Source organism: Gloeophyllum trabeum, assembly GCF_000344685.1.
Source record: "Gloeophyllum trabeum ATCC 11539 unplaced genomic scaffold GLOTRscaffold_00007, whole genome shotgun sequence".
NCBI lineage: Eukaryota > Fungi > Basidiomycota > Agaricomycetes > Gloeophyllales > Gloeophyllaceae > Gloeophyllum > Gloeophyllum trabeum.
In genome coordinates, this window is record NW_006920416.1 from 1,007,231 (window position 1) to 1,026,709 (window position 19,479).

General features: G+C 52.5%; 8 protein-coding genes and 1 non-coding gene across 9 annotated transcripts; 3 read left to right on the top strand and 6 right to left on the bottom strand.

Annotated features, from left to right (window-relative positions):
• Window positions 1-423: 423 nt before the first annotated feature.
• Window positions 424-4,485, bottom strand: GLOTRDRAFT_93732 (uncharacterized protein; the record flags this gene model as incomplete). Its single annotated transcript, XM_007868188.1, has 15 exons — window positions 424-716; window positions 766-963; window positions 1,017-1,657; window positions 1,708-2,030; window positions 2,091-2,207; window positions 2,254-2,381; window positions 2,434-2,549; window positions 2,627-2,730; window positions 2,908-3,052; window positions 3,103-3,407; window positions 3,458-3,876; window positions 3,908-3,977; window positions 4,006-4,040; window positions 4,140-4,266; window positions 4,336-4,485. The coding sequence occupies 15 exons, from the start codon at window positions 4,483-4,485 to the stop codon at window positions 424-426; spliced, it is 3,171 nt and encodes a 1,056-aa protein (XP_007866379.1).
• A 320-nt stretch (window positions 4,486-4,805) lies between these two features.
• Window positions 4,806-6,562, top strand: GLOTRDRAFT_105972 (glycoside hydrolase family 71 protein; the record flags this gene model as incomplete). Its single annotated transcript, XM_007868189.1, has 10 exons — window positions 4,806-4,823; window positions 4,899-4,954; window positions 5,011-5,130; window positions 5,196-5,394; window positions 5,459-5,533; window positions 5,585-5,728; window positions 5,787-5,816; window positions 5,868-5,967; window positions 6,016-6,251; window positions 6,302-6,562. The coding sequence occupies 10 exons, from the start codon at window positions 4,806-4,808 to the stop codon at window positions 6,560-6,562; spliced, it is 1,239 nt and encodes a 412-aa protein (XP_007866380.1).
• Window positions 6,563-6,799: 237 nt separating this feature from the next.
• Window positions 6,800-7,677, bottom strand: GLOTRDRAFT_129516 (uncharacterized protein; the record flags this gene model as incomplete). Its single annotated transcript, XM_007868190.1, has 3 exons — window positions 6,800-6,994; window positions 7,055-7,516; window positions 7,591-7,677. The coding sequence occupies 3 exons, from the start codon at window positions 7,675-7,677 to the stop codon at window positions 6,800-6,802; spliced, it is 744 nt and encodes a 247-aa protein (XP_007866381.1).
• Window positions 7,678-7,954: 277 nt separating this feature from the next.
• Window positions 7,955-9,044, bottom strand: GLOTRDRAFT_121456 (uncharacterized protein). The gene is made up of 4 exons (XM_007868191.1): window positions 8,971-9,044; window positions 8,770-8,916; window positions 8,607-8,717; window positions 7,955-8,557 (listed from the first exon to the last, which is right to left on the bottom strand). The coding sequence occupies exons 1-4, from the start codon at window positions 8,998-9,000 to the stop codon at window positions 8,132-8,134; spliced, it is 714 nt and encodes a 237-aa protein (XP_007866382.1). The 5' UTR covers window positions 9,001-9,044; the 3' UTR covers window positions 7,955-8,131.
• Window positions 9,045-9,593: 549 nt separating this feature from the next.
• On the bottom strand, window positions 9,594-10,989 carry GLOTRDRAFT_116208 (uncharacterized protein). The gene is made up of 7 exons (XM_007868192.1): window positions 10,786-10,989; window positions 10,680-10,729; window positions 10,524-10,625; window positions 10,185-10,466; window positions 10,001-10,123; window positions 9,914-9,932; window positions 9,594-9,830 (listed from the first exon to the last, which is right to left on the bottom strand). Exons 1-7 carry the CDS (start codon window positions 10,909-10,911, stop codon window positions 9,762-9,764), a joined length of 771 nt encoding a protein of 256 aa, XP_007866383.1. The 5' UTR covers window positions 10,912-10,989; the 3' UTR covers window positions 9,594-9,761.
• A 1,290-nt stretch (window positions 10,990-12,279) lies between these two features.
• On the bottom strand, window positions 12,280-13,011 carry GLOTRDRAFT_76550 (uncharacterized protein; the record flags this gene model as incomplete). Its single annotated transcript, XM_007868193.1, has 2 exons — window positions 12,280-12,603; window positions 12,663-13,011. The coding sequence occupies 2 exons, from the start codon at window positions 13,009-13,011 to the stop codon at window positions 12,566-12,568; spliced, it is 387 nt and encodes a 128-aa protein (XP_007866384.1). The 3' UTR covers window positions 12,280-12,565.
• A 236-nt stretch (window positions 13,012-13,247) lies between these two features.
• GLOTRDRAFT_61141 (NAD P-binding protein) lies at window positions 13,248-14,853 on the bottom strand. The gene is made up of 7 exons (XM_007868194.1): window positions 14,614-14,853; window positions 14,434-14,563; window positions 14,230-14,366; window positions 14,079-14,174; window positions 13,963-14,027; window positions 13,741-13,908; window positions 13,248-13,682 (listed from the first exon to the last, which is right to left on the bottom strand). Exons 1-7 carry the CDS (start codon window positions 14,816-14,818, stop codon window positions 13,680-13,682), a joined length of 804 nt encoding a protein of 267 aa, XP_007866385.1. The 5' UTR covers window positions 14,819-14,853; the 3' UTR covers window positions 13,248-13,679.
• A 295-nt stretch (window positions 14,854-15,148) lies between these two features.
• On the top strand, window positions 15,149-15,224 carry GLOTRDRAFT_t74. Its single transcript has one exon. It is a non-coding gene; the product is annotated as a tRNA-Thr (tRNA).
• Window positions 15,225-17,349: 2,125 nt separating this feature from the next.
• Window positions 17,350-19,182, top strand: GLOTRDRAFT_61143 (uncharacterized protein). The gene is made up of 5 exons (XM_007868195.1): window positions 17,350-17,659; window positions 17,722-18,072; window positions 18,129-18,341; window positions 18,400-18,575; window positions 18,639-19,182. The coding sequence occupies exons 1-5, from the start codon at window positions 17,516-17,518 to the stop codon at window positions 19,045-19,047; spliced, it is 1,293 nt and encodes a 430-aa protein (XP_007866386.1). The 5' UTR covers window positions 17,350-17,515; the 3' UTR covers window positions 19,048-19,182.
• The last annotated feature ends 297 nt before the right edge of the window (window positions 19,183-19,479 follow it).

The following is a 19,479-nucleotide window of genomic DNA, read 5'->3' on the forward strand; positions in this document are numbered from 1 at the left end:
CTCTGCTCATCTCGCCGGCGTTGCCACTCTGCATCATCAGCCTCCTTCTGGTCTCGCTCTGCCATCCGCTGCACCTGGGCGTCCCTCAGCTTCCTATTCTCTTCAAGAATAGCACGCATCTCATCTTGTAGTTGCTCGTAGCGTTTCGTGTCCTCATTCTTCAACCTCTTCTGTGCGTCGGCGTATGCCTGGCTCTTGCGCTGGTGTTTCATGGTCCACCAAAAGCGCTCCCGCTTGGACTCGTCACGCCACGCCTCCAGGTACTCGGCCCTCTTCTGGTTAAAAATGCGCACAACATCTGGTATATGTCTGGTGCGGAGCAGCGTGAGGAAAGACGCGAAATCAATGGCGTCCGAGCTGCTCCGAAGGTCCCATTCAGGGCAGTTTGTGTCCGCAATACGGTGAATAACTTTAATAGCCTGTTCAGGAGGGAGTCAACAATCGACGACGCCGTCGAGGAACTGGTGCACATACAGGGTCTTTCCTTATATCTTCCAGCCGCGTAGGGTCCGGGGTTGGGACTTGTTCAGCCCAACCACATAGGAGCCTGCCCTTCGTCCCAACGGTGGCGATGGCGAAGACTGGCACATCAAACATGCCCATCGTCTCATAATATTTGGTGCCGGAAGAGACGTAGACCCGTGCTTGATTCAATCCCTGAAGAGGATGAATGCGACCGTGTTTGTACTCGCAGTACAAGATTGGTAAATAGACGGCTGCGCGCGGTGTCAGTAGAGCTTCACAGTGATACACATTGAAACCTACACTTCCACTCCCCGGCTTGGGGTGAGCCAGTAGCCGCATGGTCCATTTTCGGACCGGAGACTGCATCAGTAGGTGTCAGGCTGGGCGTCTTCTGAGACGGGGCACTGACAGCCATTGAAAGGCTGGCGTTTGCCAAGGGCACTTGCCCAGCCTGAGCATCAGATGATGAGTCAGTAGTGGCACCTTGGGGAATGTCGCCTGCTGAGGACACGTTCAATCCCTTGAAGTAAGACAACGCAATATAAACAAACCGTCGGCGAATAATGCCGCAGGCTTAATCGCATGCGTGAACCTGCGAATCTCCTGAGCTAGCAGCGGCCCGGAATCTCGCAATGGTTCATTCTCTCGGGATGTGATATCAATGGTATCCTCTTCCTTCAAGGCTTCCTTTGGATCATGTGACTTGGAGGCATCCACAATCCATGAACTGAGTATCTGATCTTTGAGATGGTGGTCCAAATCCTCAAAGACATTCGGAATCTCGGCGAACACTATACCATCGCAGATGGCATAGTCAAAGTCGTGCTGGAGCGTACGCGAATAAAGCGCTTCCAGTTTCGCCGCCCGGTTGAGATACATAGACATCCCAGCTATCCGCCACTTTCGGTCTTGAAGGAGATTCCGATCCGCGCGAGCACAAAAATCCTGCATTGAGGAAGAAAAGTCATCCACCAAGTTGCTGATTAAATCGCCATCCCGACCGGGCAGGAATTCTAACGAGGGGAGCTTGAAGTCAAAAGAAGGGTAGGAGTCAGCGCTCTCATATACGCGCGCGAAAGTGAAGTAATGGTCATGCCGTATTGCACATGTCTTCTTCAAGTTCTTGTTGTCCAGATCGCTGCAGATCACGTCGAACAGAGTGTTTCGAGAAAGCGGGGTGAACCGCTCCAGACTATAGCAACCAAATTGAAGTCAGAAAGGCTACCGCACGATGAAACTAACACTTGCCGACTGTGAATGTGATGTCCCAACTCTGCCTCAGCAGTGATAGGGACTGGGGCCCGGCCGCTTAGATAACCACTAATGATACTATCCCACTGTTGCCTGCACTCAACTTCGTTCAAATCAGGCCATGGTCCCGCGCCGCTCGGGGTCCGTCCCGACTGAAACAGTGTATTGGGTAGTCGTGACATGAGAAGACTTCGAGCGGTTGCCGACTGGTCGTCATCGAGGGGGTGCAGGAGATCGAAATTACAATATGCCCGGAGAGCTTGCTGAAGGGCCAGTTCGCTATGATATTGGTACCAGACATGCGTATGCTCTGCCTGATAGGAGGTTGCACCTCAATATGAACGTACACGAGCAAGCCAAGGTCGGGAACTCACGTTGAGTGTGTGAAAAACACCAGTACTTTCTTTGGTGTCGTATATGAGGCATTTTCTCTCGTGGTCGTCGTTTCGGATTATCTCCTCCGCCGAGGTCAAGCTCACGGTCAGGAGCGGCTGCAGCAAAGGTCAGCAGTGTCGACACAGGTGGTCCTGGACATACATGCACAGGGCATAATCTGGGAAGGAGAACCTTCTGCATGATGTTATACAAGACTTGGGGGATGAAGGACGCAGGTTGGTACACGGGCGGGTACGCAGCAGACGCGATACAGCGGTCGACATAAATCTCTGTTGGACGATCACATGTAACATCTCGAGCATCCTTGGTAGCGCTGCTAACGTATCAGGGAAAGGACTTCGCTAAGACATGATGCAAACTCGCCTGGAGGCACTCTTCGCTCGAGCATAGCTGAATGCCAAACAGTCAGAAGGACCGGCGAGGGCCGTACTGCATGCCTAGTACGCACGTATTAATGGGTGTTTCACTGAGGGGACATGAGAGCCAAGCAGCATAAGAGACAGAAAGCGCGTACGCAAGTTGCTTCTTTCGGAGCTCATTATACCGATCTTGCAAGCACTTGTTTGCCCAAAAGTCGGCGGCCACATCTTCAGGACCCGAGCTGGGGAACTTGTTAGACTATTGGGCATGTGCAAACAAAGATGGAAAAAATATACTGCAACGAGGGAGAAGGTGCTTGGCTGTCAGCATATCAATACATAGTCGTGATCAGCTTGATCACCATCTGACGTGCCTTCCTGTAGTCCTCCTTAGACGACGTGAGTCTTTGAACAGGTAAGTCAGAGAATGGCTCACCCTCTTTGCGAGGACTGGCTCCTGCTTCTCATCCTGCAACCAGTGATGAGCGACAGAAAAGGCGCGAAGTGTGAATAAGACTGACGGAGGCCCCGAGGGCTGGTCGAAGATGGGGTGTGGTGATCTGTCCGCACCTTCTGCAACCCTGCAGACATCATATAGTTTGGGGCACGGATCGGTGCGAGCGGCACTCACGTGCAACTGGCGAGCCAACGCCGCACACGCTGATCAGTAATCAAGGTCGGGTCGCACCCTTCAACATATCCGTCCTCCGCGATAAGATCTATTCGCCAGGACCTTGGGTCCCCTATTGATAAGCGCCGATACGTCTCCGGGGCATGTGTTTGCGCCGTGGACGCGCAAGCCGTTAGCGCCCCCCGAAGAGTGGCAAGGAACAGGGCATGCACCCAGGCCGAATGCATGTCAGACAGATCGAATACACCAAGGCCGTGGACCGCCCGGTAAGTCGTGGGATCAGCATGAGCTACGTGAACCTGAGACTATGCTCGAAATTGCAGCATCGCCCAGGAGAGAGAAGCAGGTAACTCACGCATGAATGCGAAATATCATCTTCCAGCCACGCAAGAACCAGCTGAATTGTACACTCGTCCGAGGAGAAAGCAAATCCGGCGAGCACATCGCGAACACCAAAGACGTCGCGTTGCATGAGCGCACTGCACATAGCGCTGTAGATCTCAGCCTCTTCTGCAACGCATACCAGCGCAAATGGCACTTGATCATGCACGGGACAGGGTAAAAGCAGGTGCGCGGCACCGAAAGGCTGGTGCTCGCCGTCGGAGCCAATGGTGTAGTACTCATTCGAGCACGAATCACGGCTGGCCAAGGAGTCTCGACTGGCCACGGAGACCTCTCCGGAGCTGCCAATACTTTCCTCATTCAATTCATGCATCCCAGAAGATCGATGACACTTCCTTGTTCCCTTCTCGTGTTCTTCTTGGGTAGTCACGACTGGGGGAGACGAAGTGGGCACATCTTGTACCAAGGGCGAACCGCCGGTCAACGAGACCGGGGTTGTCAGGAAGGTGGCCCGACCATGGTGTGGAAGAAACCTTGCGACAGAAGAGACGTACGACTCACAGGGATACACGGCTCGTGCGTAGGAAGATTCAAAACTGCCAGATAATCAGCTGTGCAATCAGGAGGCTTTCAAAGCACGAACTGCATATGTGACCCTGGCAACATTTCGAGAAGAGCCTCTGTAGCGAACGGACCGACGATCGCAGTTCGAGGGTCTTTTCCCAATTGGGGCGCACAATGCTCAGCCTCGAGAAGAAGAAGCAGGCGCTCGGAAACCTTCCACGCAGTGCGCATAAGCGCTTCCCGCTCATCTAGTGATAACTGTTCTTGAAATTAGCGACTGTAGACACGATTACAGGGTACGACAGAATACGTATCGGTCGAACTCACCTCGCGAAGAATTATATCCTGAGTCTCAACTGGATGAGTATCAAGCCCGAGAAGCACAGCGGCAATGCCAGGCGAGAATCGCCCCCAGTCTCCCGGGCACCCTACTATATGAACCTGAACAGGCGTCGCGAGAGGTTGCGCAAACGACATAGTGGCCAGTGAAGCTCACGCGAGTCTGTGATATAATATTGGGAAACGTGTCACACTCGCGTGAGATAGTCTTAACGTAGTCCCGTGACTAGTAAGTTACAACGTTTCTGATTGGTTAGGACTTACTTCACCAAATTGAGCAGACATAATCACGGACCCACACTGAGTCCACGCCTCCCCCTTCCTCACATTGCTCGCCTGATACCCACGAAATGACACCTGAGCATTCCGTATCGCAGAAGGGCGGCAAAGGCGTGGTATCTCAGTTAGTAGATCTCCCTTAAGCAGTCTTCCTCGATTATTGACCACTTCACAGCTTCATGGTTGGAAATACCTACGTGAGTGAAAACGACATCTGGCTGCTGATATCAAATTTTACAATCCATTAAACCTTGATAAATTTACATGGCTAGCCATATACGGTTTACGACTGGCTTGACGATATCAATCTCGCCCATAAGCACGCCCTGTAAGCGCGCCATCCTTGGTCCTGCGGAGCGGTACTGACCCGACGTACTGGGGTAGGGACGGCTTCGCTCTCAACGTGGGCCGCGAGGAATGGCAAAAGGACCGCGTTTTGGACTGCTACCAAGCAGCAGAACGAAGTGGCTTGCCCTTCAAGCTGTTCATCAGTTTTGATATGACGTGAAGCTTCAAAAATACCAGGGGAGGCCGAGTACAAAGTAAACTGACGAAAGCTTGGTATCCAGGTCTATCCCCTCAGAGTCGACAGAGGATACCGGGTTGCTGCTTGATTACGTCAAGGCTGTAGCATATCATCCGAACCAGTTCCGCAGCGATGGAAAGGTAGTAGTATCCACGTTCGCCGGAGAACACAGTCGATTTGGCTGTGAGACCACCAACCAAGCGTGGACGGCGGTCAAAATGGTTTTGGAAAAGATCACACCGGTATACGCTAAAAGGTCTCATATCAACTTGTGCTCGAGCTCTGAATACCCGAAATTATACATAGATACATCTCATCCCCGCATTCTTTGTGGACCCTGCGGCGCACTACAATCTGACTTGCACAGACGGGTATTTTAACGCGTGTTTGCTCCTTAGGTCGCCTCTTTCTTCTCTAACGCTTTCGAGGTAGTGGAACGGCGGGTGGCCTGTTCACTTAACACCAGAATCCCCGCCAGAAGAGATTCGGTGTCCCAAACTTGACAGCGACTCACATCACCTCCGCAATTTGGCTGGTAAGACCTACATGGCCGCTGTCTCTCCCTGGTTCTTCACGGTTCGCAATTACGTCAGCCCAACTACATATCCTTTCTGAATGTACGCGTGGGGAATAGCATTACGGCGAGGATTCATGGAACAAGAACGTGAGCCTCAATTCCTCTACCCTGTTCTCGAAGCCGATGTAGCACCATCAGTGGATATACCGCGGCGATGATTGGCTTTTCGTGCGTCGCTGGGAGCAGCTCATGGCCATGCGCGACAAGGTGGACATCGTGCAAGTAATATCTTGGAACGGTACTAACGTTCTCGTCAACCTGTCCTGTTCTCACAAAGCACCCACAGACTACGGGGAATCGCATTACATCGGCCCTATCAAAGGGGCGCAGCCCAACTCGCAAGCCTGGGTAGACGGATATCCGCACAAGGCATGGCTCGAGCTTAACTCCTACTTTGCGCGTGCCTTCAAGACAGGACGCTACCCTCCCGTCACTAGGGACAAAATATACATGTGGGCAAGGCCACATCCTAAGGACGCTTGGGCGCCGGATGACGTACCCCGTCCTCGGAATTGGCAGCTCGTACGTTCCAAACGTTCCTCCCAATAAGGAGATGTTAATGTGGCTAGCAGACCGATGATGTCTTCTGGGTGGTCGCGATGGCCACAGCTCCCGCGGTACTCATGCTATCCTCTGGGACAGAGGACAGTGCAGCCTTTCACATCCAGGCAGGCGTCTCGAAGTTTTGCCACAACCTGATACCTGGGGGAACCATGAAAGCGGAAATGCTCAGGCATAATCACGTTGTCGCACCCTGCGAGCCAGACAATTTCCGCTTCCAAATCAACCCTCGGGTGTACAACTTCAATGTGTTTGTGACTGAATCTACTTAGATTGTGCACACTATCAATCCAGGTGATTTATCTCAAGATTCACCAGGTTTAAATAATGCAGATATCCAGGAATACAGCAGAGGATTAGATTAATCATTACGCGTACAGGGGTCATTCGCACGCATCCCGCTCACGCAGACCAGCCCACCTAAGTAATGAATGATCCGAAAGAGTTGAGCTGCACTCCATCTGTCAAGAGCCCCATCAAGTCAAATACAATTGAAATCTAACGTACCGTCATGACGAGTCGAGGCGTGCAAGGATGCCATCGGCAAGTCGCCTGAGGCCGAACTTCGTCTTGGTCTTTCTTGGGGATTTTGGGAAGTACTGAACAGAGTATTTGGGATCTGACATAGCAGACGGTGGGGTCAAGAGAATGAAAGATATGCGACGGCCTTGTCTAGTCTCGATTTCGACTGAATTTCGGGATTCCTGAGAAGTACCGCAGTTCAGCCACTGCACAGAGAATTATTGGCCACAGCTTTCACATACCTCGACGTCATGGCGATATCCACTCTCAAAGGAGACACGCTTGTCCTGCCAGTGCCAACGAGAATCGGTAGGGGTGTCGAAATCAGCTATCTCCGTGTCCTCTGACTCCGTATCTGACTCAATCTCTTCCTGCGTATCGCTGTAACCCCAGCGCCACGGTACCGTACAGTCGTCCTTATCTACTGCCTCTGCCCAACAAACAGCAGCAAAAGCCTCCAACGGGGCAAGCAACAGTTGTTCGTCAAGCTCCTCTAGACAGCTCAAGTCAAAGCCATAGTCCAGCAGAGCGCGGTCGATACAGTCGTGGAGCGTGAGTTGGTCATCGCATAGACTCATAAGATCCTTATCGCTCATCAGGTCAGAGTTGTTGTAGACGTCCGTGTCCGGAGTCAAAGTACGTGGCTGGGGGACATCGCTGAACACGGGAGACACGGATGGCGAGCGTGCAGAGTCATAAGAGTACTACTTGCATGACACCGTCGGAAAGAAGGTTAGCGCTCGCAAGACACTTTGACATGTGAAGATGAGGGACGTACATAGTACATCGGCGCACCGATTGGTTCCGCATCAAGCGGGAGATAGGATACACGGGATTGGAGACATGAAGAGACGTTAGTAGACATGATATAGAATGATAGCGATACACTGAAATGGCCGCTGCCTAGAGACGGCAGATGCAAGAACGTTGAGAGGTCGTGATGCTGGGAGGCGAAGAGAATGTCGCGCTGGAGGCTTGGTAATGTGGTCTATATAGGAACGGGCACGCCACTGGTCCATACGCTCTATCGCGGCCACCAAGACACGCCTTTTGTCTTGGGCCTCAAAGTTAATTGTCAAGGCCGGGAAGCGGCACCGAGACACCTTGATCACGTGGATCACGTGATCCTCGTGCAATTGCCACAAGAACAAGGGGTGGGGAAGGATTGCATTGCGAAAGCAGAGGGCAAATGATGCTACATGAAGCTGGAGTAGGGCAGAGACAGGTAAGCAGAGCTATGAGACAGCAAGAACAACAACGAAAACCAAGTCCATGATACCAGTATTCCAATGAATAAATGAAGCGTCGGGAGGTAGCCGCTACTCCTGCCCGTCCTGCAACGGTGACTTGCTCTTTCGTCTGAACTTTTGGGTCACTTTCTGCACCCAGCTATCCCTGTTTCTCCGGAGACTCGTCCGTGAGCGCTGGCCCCGGAGGACAACAGCACTGGGTGCGTCGGGATCGTCTTGGTCATTGGCAGCTTGCACGGTGGCTTGCTGCACCGACACGCCGATGACCACGGCAGATGTACCGGTGTCCGAGGGTGTAATCATGGAGCGCGAGTTTGACCGTGAACGGGACATCTTCCGTGCGAGTATGTCGCCAACAGCTTTGGTCAGCGTCTGACGGCCCGTGATGGTCTGCATCCGGGTGATATGCTCGTCGTCCTCATCATCTTCCGCATGCTCTTCATGGGGGCCAGCAGAATGCTCGGATGCGAATGAGTCTCGGCTGCTACTTGCAGTCTACGAGCATGTCAGCTGCCAAACACGAACACTATGCAATTGCACGCACATGTAACCGCGATTGGTAGACATTGGATTTCGAGGCTATTCGTGATAACCGTGCAGCGGGGTTTGTGACGCTGCTGTTACTAGATTCAGTCCCCTGAGACGGCTCTATTGGCTATGATTGCCAATGGTTAGTGTTTGTCCTGGGCACTGGGCTCGCCACGTACCTCTCCAAAGCGAGAAATTGAAACGCTGCCGCCACGCCGCCGTCCCCCCACCGCCCCTGACGAAGACGGTCTCGACTGAGGGTTCTGCTGAATACTCTGCTCCTCGAGGGCCCGTTTCTCGCTCTCCTCTTCGACCCTTTTGAATATCTACGCCATACCGGACATGAGGAGCGCACCATGCATGCATGCTAGGATACGAACCTCTTCAATGTGCTCTGGATGAGAAGTCATTGTGGAGTTTGCTGGTAAGCCCAAGGTTTACGGAGTTCGTCGTCGAGCGCCCCAGTAGGTGGAGGTTCAAGTAGAGGATAGCATTGTATTCGCCGTCAGGATCCACATATAAATGGTAGAACTCTCTTTGGGAGTTCCGAGTTTGTCTTCTGGAAGCGTGGGTCCTAAGCGGTGCATATAGAACTTTCCGAAAGAGGGGTTACGAGCGCTACTTCGCCCCCTCAATTGCCGTCTTTTGGGAAACAAACTCAGGGGAAGGCCTCGATTGACGTCGGAGGCCTGGGCTAGGATATTTTACTCCTTTCTATGGCAGTGGCGGGACAGCAGATCTAGAGACCATCGGAGGCGACGAGCAGCGGCACCGCTGTCGCGTTCACAGTCGTTGACGCTGCCCGTCGCGGCTGAAGGACAGAAGCACACTATTCTCGCTTCTCTCAAACGTTTGCAGAACAGCGTTTCACGTATGGGTCCCACTTGCATCAGAGTGTGGGTTATCGACGCATCTTTCGCGCGACGATTTCGAGGGGAAAAGATGCTACGGTACATCACTGCTCAGGTACAATCAGCATTTCACCCGACATAAGGCGGTCACGGTCTGTATTCGGTACGCCGCCTGCCTTGAGGCATCGAATTTGCAGCAACACATCATCAGTCGGGACCGGGCTGTATCCAGATAGAGGTATGCCGTCGTGGAAAGCGCGTAAACACACGAGGCACTCTTACGCACAATCCAGTAGAGTCCGGAAGGGAATCGGGGCGGTTCAGAATGCGGGACTGAAACAGACGGGCTTGTGTGAAGACCATGCCTGTCTCTGATGTTCCTTTCCGCACTACAGAAGACCATTTGAGTGAGCGTTGAACTGGAAGGCGGTGGTCGGAGTGTCCGTAGCCCCGATAGCGGAAGAAGACGTACGTAGACTGCCGTCTTACACCTGCGCCCACAATTGCCGAAGTCAACGACGGACTTTCCTGCTGACACGCCATAGACCGATTGCCTTACCTGGAGCATTGCAAGAGGTCGGGCCCTGTAGCCATCTGGCGACGACCACATCCCTGAGCACCGCATTCTTCGACGCCTTTTGTCGACATGCGTTTGACCATGTTCAACATATCCTGCATGTGCCTAGAACAAATATAATATCAGTGACCAGAGCCTACTCAATCGCTGTGAGAGAAGGCCGCACGGGTCATTTGTCAGTATGCCCAAACATCTCTCACTAGTCTCAGACGCGTATGAGCTGTTGTGCTTGCGCTTCCATAGCTGGAGCTTCATCACGAGCTTTCGTTTATCCGCATCCTCTATGTCAGATGTCCCTTGCAGGAGCAAAAGTGTAGCCAGGAATTGGCACATCTCGGCAGTCTGTTCTGGCCTGGCATCATCTGCTTCAAGCGAAGCCATGCGCGTGGCTTGTAACGCAGCGAGGCCGCGACCAGCATCCGTCCGTAGAAATCGGACGAAGTATGGTCTAATCCCGACGTTACAATGAATGACTTGGTCCAACAATAGGGACGTATGCACGCACGTATGGCTTACAGCGTTAATCAGAGTCATCGACGCGTTCAAAGGATCAGAGCATCCTTTGAATCTGGCGACAAGAGCTGGAAGATACTTGGCAGACAGTTCACTGCAGGCCACGAATTCAAGATATAATTCACGCTCTCCAGTTATTCATGCGTACCTGTAGGTTCTTTCCTGCTCCCGGCGAGGTCTCCTTTGTAGGATGCCAAGCTGCCATCCCGGTGTCCAGTCACGCGTCAACGTATGAACTGGACCTGCGTGCTCACCTGTAGCTTGACATTGCGGATTCCATTCTCAGAATCCGATGCAGGACTGGCGTCAGGATCAGTCTGACCTGACGCACCGGCAGAAGCTGCTAGTGAATCAGGGGATATAAGGATATTTTCCATCATGTTCACCCGGGCTCTCGCGTCTTCGTAGAAGAGAATAAGAGAATGCGCGGACTCGGCAGATGCGAAGGTAGATAATTGACGTTAGCGCAGTAGCCAGTACGTACGAGCAGACGCATTAGAACTACTATTAGAACTCCGAGTCGGACAAAGAACGAACCCGCGAAGTCGCAGAGAGCGGGTCCGGGTCAGCACCTCCCGCTTCTCATCTTAATTAAATCGTTAGCGTTCTGTACATAGGATTTTCCGCAGGGAGAAGAAATCGGATGATATGTACGAAGATTCGCACGAACGATACGCAACGAGAACAACAAGGAATGGAAAATCATGATCACACATGTACACATGCAGTTCTGCCTCAGGCCTCAGGCCTCAGTACTTGTAAGTCTCGCTACTCCTGTGCGTCCTTAGCAGGGCGCTATATGTGAAAGGATGACCGCTCGTTCGAAGTATCTGAGCTACGGCGCCCACGAACGCGGGGTGCAGGTCAAAGAAGCTACCAGATAGTTTGTCTTAGCACAACCCGTGTTCCAATGTGTTGAAGGTTGCGTGAAGTCATGAGAATTTCGAAGGGAAAGGATACTCGAGAGGTGGACTGAAGCCTCTATACGAAACTAGCCACGCCCCAGAGTCTAGACGTCTGCATCGGCATGTCCAAAAGATACAACTAGCGCTGACGGTATTCTGGAAGGACCTACCGGTGCTAATTGAATTGACACCGACCAACCGACAGGCTTGTGGATGAGAGGCTCTGCTGGACATACTATCATCTTCATAGTCAATCACGTCGACTTTTATCCTTAGCACTGCTCGGTCATGAGAGCTTTGAAGGAGGAGTACAACGCCAGGGGCTTGCAGCAAGCGGAGGACGAAGTAGATAAAACAGTCAAAATGGCAGTTCGAACGTTTGCCACCGAGTGGGGGATGCACGCGTGTAGAACCTGAGTCCTAAGACACAGTTTCAGACCGCTGCTATTGTGCAGCTCGAATTGCCAAGGTGTCGAATTCCACGTTATGATCACCCGCTGGGATCTGCCTATATAAATGCGTATGCTCATGAAGGCAGTAATGCAAGCCGACACTCACCGGAGTCCAATCAGACTTGTATCGCATACTTCGACGAGCATTGCGTAAAAACCATATCAAAACCTTCGTCGAACTGCTTCGGTTCATGACCTTGTAGCGTCCGGGCTTGTCCAGGTTCTTGGGGCATGATACTTTGTTCGCAATGACCGCGGGCGACGTCACGAAGGCTTGAAGTTCGTATATGTGCCTACCCAGGAAGCAGGAGGCGATAGGAGTGCGTCGTGAGAGCCCAGCCATCCTCGGGACACATTGAGGGAATGAGCGTATTTTCTTGACCTCTGCCCCGTCCGCGGAGAGATCTTCGGCACGACGTTTCAGAGTGAACGACCTGCTAACTCGCTGAGAATTATTATTTCGCATCTTGAGTGACGCAGGAATGTATGGGCTCCCGACGATAGCATATTCATCGATCGCCACGTCTCCATTACACTACCATATAGATACCTAGATTACTGAGTCCAACTCCGAGACGTGAACCTGCTACTCACAAGCTAAGTGCGGGTCACGGGAGGAAGAAGCGAGGTCCAAAAGCGAAGGTGACAAAAGATGATCCCGGCTACTCTGATTAACTTCACGGTTGGGAATCCAAGTCCTTGAATTCCGCTCGTACTGCAGGGTAATGGGTCATGACCAGACTTACTGACAGCAGCGCAAGGTAAGAAACGTACACTTCTCCCATTCCAACCGCTCCAACTCGGCTATCTTTGTGGCCTGCTCTTCCTCGATCTTCTTCCCGAGGAAAACATCTTTCCACCCGATCTCCTCGTTCTTCACTTCCGCAGGATTGAACACCGCTTCCCCCTTCTTGCGCGCTAGGTTCCGCAACCTTGTGTATTCTTCGTCGGATAGGTCGTCGTTGGAGCGTAAGCGCTGAGCTATGTCCTCGAGAATGGACGTTTGGGCGAGGACCGAAGCTTTCTGAGCTTCGGCGGTTTTGCGTTGCCAAAGCAGATGGATGGAAACGGAAGTGAGAGCGACGGAGTAGATTATATGTGGTAAATATGATGTCCTACTCATGTCAGCTTCGTAGCCTGCGTTCGTCGTTCAAGCATAGAGATGTGTTATGGCGGACAAATGTCAGCGCGAACGCGGTTGTATCTCGCGATCGCGAGAAATGTGGCAACTACGCTTGAGGCGGAGCGAAGCGTAGCAAGAACCCTCCTAGGATCCTGGCCATGGTCCAGGACTCATAGGGCTTGGAATTGGAAGTTGAGGGATGTTCGTTCTCCCTCACAAGACACTACTGCTACTGTCTGAGGTGAGGCTCAGATAGCATCAAGCCAAACCTGAGCTCTATACTATGCAGTGGGGCAGGAAGTGGGAGACCCGTCGATCTATATCCTTCACCAAGTTCATCGAGCCACGTTGCCACCGGTGCATATGTGGCCATGGAATAAGCCCATCGCTCGGCTGGATGTGCTACCAAACATCGTTAGCTCTGGAGCTGTTGTTTGGATGTTATTGCCACAGTCGAGAGTGACGAATTCGTAAAGTCAGAGAGCTCGTCGCGGACCCGGACCGCTGCTCCCAACGTCCTCGGAACCCACTGAAACCCGAGTTAGATGTTATCCTTCAGAAGAAAATGTCAACAGCCGAGGAGGCCGAAATTCCATGCGCTTATGCAAGTCTATATCCAATGTAACCTGCAATGATCCCTCTTAACCCTAACAGAAAGGATGAAATGATCACTATCGGGGGGCGTCAGGGCGCAAGCTCCACACGAGCAGACGGACTATATATGCGTACCAAAGATGCACCACCACAAGTCTTGATTGTCTGGCCGGTGATGTACTCTCCCTCGTCTGAGACCAAGAACGACACGAGCTTGGCTACGTCTTCGGGCTGCTGTATGCGACCGAGCTTCACATCACGCTTGATGCGCAGGGCTTTCGCCTCTCCTATTGAGATCCCCTCCTGTGAAGCGGGACGTAATGAGAATTAACAACAAAGTGACAGAGAGACACGCACGATCTTCGCCAGCTCCCGATCGATGTGGTCCCACATAGGAGTGTCGACGATGCCCGGGCCATAGGCTGAGGGAAGGGTAGGCGCGAGAGGCTTTGACGGGATGTGGTGTTACTTACCGTTCACGCGAATGTCGTATTGAGCCCACTCCTTCGCTGCTGCCTCGGTGAAACCACGGACGGCGAACTTGGTGGCGCCGTAGGGTCCAAGGTTCTCTGTCCACCGTATCCGTTAACGATGATCCCTGTAAAACGGAAAGCAGATAATTACCGGCCGTGCGATACGACGCTATTGAGCCGGCACCGAGGATGCGACCGCCGAAACCTTGCTTCACCATCTGCTTCGCAGCCGCAATGTGCGTGTTCATCAGCCCAAGCAGGTTAAGGCGGACTTCGTTCTCGATAAACCTATATTAACCGGTTACGTACCGGGTCAGGCAGAGCAGTCACGGGGTGATGGTGGGAGCGGGCTTACTCTGGTGTGCACTCCAGAAGGGGCTTGACCTGGGTCACGCCGGCGTTCGCGACGCTGACGAAGAGTGTAGGCCCGAGCCGGTCGACGGTCTCCTCTACGGCGGCGTACACCTGCTTCGCCTCCCGAACATCTGTGTTGGCTCGTCAGTGTCTGTTTCGCTGACACAGGGTCCCCACACACCTGCGAAGACTCCAATGGCCTTGCGCCCGTAGCTCTCAATCTCCTTGATGGTATTTGCCAGCCTATCCTTCGCTTGGGGTATCTCAGCGATGGAGATGTCGTAGCCGTCCCTCGCCAGCCGAGTCGCAATGGCACGGCCGATACCCTGCGCACCGCCAGTCACGAACGCCGTCCGTCCCAAGGCTGCTTTGATGGGTGCTGCCATTACTCAGGGTGGGGGAGGGGAAAGAGGGGATGAATGCTGGGTAATGGAATTATTGCGAGCATTTATTGAGGGGCCCCGGGCCGCTGTGGCAGCAGAAGATCGGAATATCCGGCAGCCCTTCCATCTGGCGACCGGGCCTGGATTCCTGTCCGATGCGGTAGACGTAAAACTTGCACTGTGCGAGCCTCTTGGAGGAGTCAGTCGCGGAGTTGTTTGAGCAATGAGGAGCCGGGCAACTGAAGATCGAGGAACGGAGTGAACATAGTGATCTCGGACACTTCACCGGACCAGAATTTACTTGATAAAACGTAAAATAAATAATCGTATCCAGCCCTTATAGCTCAGTGGTAGAGCGCATCACTCGTAGGTCATGATGAGGTCCGTCGTTCAATCCGGCGTGAGGGCAATTTTTGCAAATCGGATCGTTTCCAGTTTACCTCACATCACCTGTCCATTCCTTTTTCCTGTATGGACTTTGTTTGGGGGGACAATATATCATTGTTAAGCTCGTATCTCCCTCAAATTCAAACATATTCGGGCGCTGTTTTGACGAGTCGATGCGAAATTGCGCATAATATCAAAACGTACTTACAGATATCCTGTGTGCAGACTATTCCGGCAGCAAAATACTGGTTTCGGCACGATTTCGCTTACACTGGGGGGAGAGTTTGACAATCAGTAACGGAACTGTCACACCGGCTGCGGCAATCTCCAGACGGCATTCCCTATCGGGAGCACCTGGGCTGGCCCTTCGGTTGTGCACATACTCCAGCAGGGGATGGAAAAATCGTCTGCAGCAGCTCATTTTATTTGTGAGAACATAATTACAGATTGTATAGTAAGTGCTATCCAAGGAAACATTGACTGCAAGACCCACTGGGGTCGTCGGCGCATGCACACGCGAATGCGCATTCAAGCTCCGCTTGGATTCCACAGTCACGCCCTGTCTCGATAGAGTGTTTGACAAACACCTACCTGACGTCTAGCAAGGGAATTCCTCCACCTCATGCATATCGGGCTTGACGAACAGGCAGTTAAGAACTGTAAGGACGTATTCTTTATGTTGTTCCATGGTTTTGGGACACACCGTTCAGGAGATCTCTCCAAATGCATTCCCCAGTAGAGGTATATCAGCGTGTTTTGTGTGTTCACGGACGAAGCAAGGAGAAATAAATTATTCTGAGCTTAGAGACATGAAAAGTAGATGCATGCTCATACGTATGCCAATTGCTGAAGCTGAATATGGGATGTGGAAAGAGCTACGAGCGATTTGTCGTTTTGTCAAACCCAATACCCGTGTCAAACTCCCCCCCAATTCCGATTCCTCTAGAATCGGTTTACTGTTCATCGGTTGTATAGGGCTCTCTGGTGATCGAGAAAGCGAGCGCTTAACAGGGGTTATACCACTTACAGCCCAAATTACTCGAAATGTAATAGGAGCACTGCTCATAAATGGTAGGTGGACCGATCCAAATCTTACCGCCACCAACAAATAGGAACTATTACCCCTTATGTCGAGGATTACCATTTGTGTGATGGAAATTAATTCCAAATATGCAGGGTGGCACTGTCAGGCATCCCCCGGCTGCCTAATGGCAAGCATCCTGTTGCCTACGGTACAAGCTATCAGTGTTGAAAACATGCTGTATACAGTACACTGACTCTACAGTAACACTGATCGAGGGTGGCGGAATGCCACCCTAGGGCAGCAAAGAAGGCACTTGTTATCTATTCTCAGCTATATGTAACTGTAAAGCTTGACACCAAGTATCTGATGGAACGAAGACTCTGACCGCACCGGCAGGCCGCTAACTTGAGAGTTAGAAGTTGATATCATTCAGTATCATTCAGGTCAAGATGAAATAACTATGAGCATTGTTGATGCCGTGCAGCGCCCGGGGAGCAAGAAAGATTATTTCCCTGCTTGTAGAGTCCCTGCCGTGGGTTTACCATAGACTTTTATATGTGAGGAATCGGACCTGGCGTGCCGCGCAGCGCCGAATACCTCCCAAGTGATAGTACTGATCGGTCTGCGGCAACAAGTCACGACTTAATACAGCCATTGGCAGATGGATGGGCCCACTTTTGAGAATCATTTACAGTCGGACCACGTCGGACTGACAATTTCAAGTCCCCGAGAGACATAAATCAGACCATCTGGACTTCTCTACCTTCTTCCGACGTCCCTGGCACCCACTCCGACCCACTCCGACTATACGTAGTTTTCTAAATTGATGGTCTATCGATCTGCAAGCGGCTGTAATTGACTTTTTTCGGCCGTCTTCTCGCTGCTGCGGAACTGGAACGTGTTACAGTGTCGTTGGAATGCGTCTCGACGGTCTCGTCTACAGTAGTCACATCCAATGTTGCGCCACTACCTTCAGTTCTGGAGATAATGCGGTCATGGGTCCCATTCTGGCGATAGCAATCCAAATCGTCCAATCGTCTGCTGCGGTCCCGGAGTGTCGACATTAGCGCCGATGATTAGAATATTGCGCATGCGCAGCGCAGCGATCAAACGCTAGCCACATGCTTCCAGGGGGCTGCGCTCCATGTTATAAACTCCAAGAGGGCTCGACCTCATTGTCGCAACTTGGTCGCAGCAGCCATGACGCGCAGCAGGTGCCTCCTCCCCCGCAGTATTCATATGAGGCGGCGAACGAAGTGTTCGTCCCCCCAAACCTTACAGCCAATTCAATGCAGCCAGTACACCCAGAATCGGCCGGACGGAGATTCCTCAAGGCCTTCGGCATAGCCATCCTCATATGGTTCCTGCTGGGTGCGTTCACCAGCAGCCTATATGACGTTGCGCACCAGGGCCATAGACATGGGTCGTTTCCTGTGAGCTTCTTTTTCCTCCAGCGTTTAGTGCTGCACTTTCTATGTCGACGTGGTTTGTTCAGTACGTGTACCAGGGCGGGCCGTCGGAGGGAGATGGTCGAGCAGACTGCAGTTCGGGTGCCCAATGGCAGTCGTCGGCGGCGGGGTGGTACGACTCTGCATCGGTCAATGCTACGGGCTCCTACCCCAGGTCGGTCGCAACCTCGCTGGAGCTCCCCTTGTCGTCCGACTTGCTCTACTTTGTCGCCCGCGGAGCGCAAATGTCGGGCAATCTGGACGTCTTGGACGACGGCAAGAACCGCGGCGTTGTCAAAGTGGACGTCGTAATATACTACCGTGAACAGAGCGCGCTCGACCGGACGTCTGTCTGCAAGCTGAAACGCGGAGACGGCGAAAATGGCGTTGGATTCTTCGTAAGCGCTTCATATAGCTCGAACAATCACAGAAGGCTGACTTTGGAGTGGTGCAGACGCCCACGATTCCAGAACATGGCTCATGGCGAGACCAGATCCGTTTTGACCTTACTGTCCATTTGCCGGTCTTCCCGACGGACGGGGTCCTCCATATCCCGGCTTTCGACACGCATCTCCCTAATTTTTCAGAGCGGTTGGGCGATCTGGGGAACACCGTCCTTTTTGAGTCCTTGTCGCTGCGATCTACGAATGCCCCGATTTCCAGCAAGGTGAGTCTCGCGGGTTTGTCACGCAGGCCAGCAAGGACTTATGACTACCCCACGGCAGTCCGTTGCTGCTAAACGAGCAGACATTCAGTCGAGCAACGGCCCGATTCAAGGCAGTTTCAGGACGGACAGTCATCTGAGCCTCGTCACCTCCAACGCGCGTATCCAGGCTCAAGTGGAGCTCTACAACAACGGTGGCGCTGACACCACCGACCTGGTCCTAATCACGACTAATGGGTGATTTCCCTATAGTTAACCTCGAATGCAATCCAGAAACTAACGAGCTCTTTTGCCACGCAGTGCCGTTGAATCAGAGATCAGCGCGTACTCGACCTCCGGCTCCGGCTCCGGTGGCTCTTTCAAAACCTCAGCCAAGACAAGCAATAATCGCATCACACTGTCGCATGTCGAGGCACCGGTGGACTCCGTGCTCGATCTCACGGCGAGGACGACCAATGGAGCTGCCACCGTGCACTTGCATCCGACATTCGAAGGCACGTTCGAGCTGAGCACGTCGAATGCGCAGCCGTCGGTCGAGGTAAGTCGTGATGAGGATGACCCCAAGGGCCGCGGGCGACGGAGGCAGGTGTGGCAGACCACCCGGCGCCGGGGTACCCTGCAGGGGACCGTGTACTGGGATGAAGCCAGGAAGGATACAGGATCCGTGAAGGTGACGAGCAGCAATGCGCCCATTCACGTCATTCTATGATTTGGCCACATGTTTGGTTTTGGATTGTTACGCGGTCTGGAATTACTGTGTACGCTCAGCGTGGTATACAGCGTAATATTCTGTTGTACTAGTATGCCTAACTGCGAATTTGACATGTACTTGGTTAAAGCAAACGACAGCGCTATCGGAGGTTCGGCCCGAGGGCCTCCGAAAGGGTGGTGGCGGTGCTGTGCGCGTGCTATGTAGTATGGACGCGCTTTGAGCGTGGTCGCACAAGTGCAGCTTGCCATCCGCCAACGAAAATGCAAACCTATAGCATGTATAATCTGAGTAAATGACCTCAGATATATTATACTTTCTGCGTGGTGGTAAGCGTCGGTTTGCCTGTACCTGTAGTCCACGTTACACGTATGCTAGCCGAAACTTCACATCTGGCAGGATACCGTCAAGAGCTGAACATCTCACAGATTT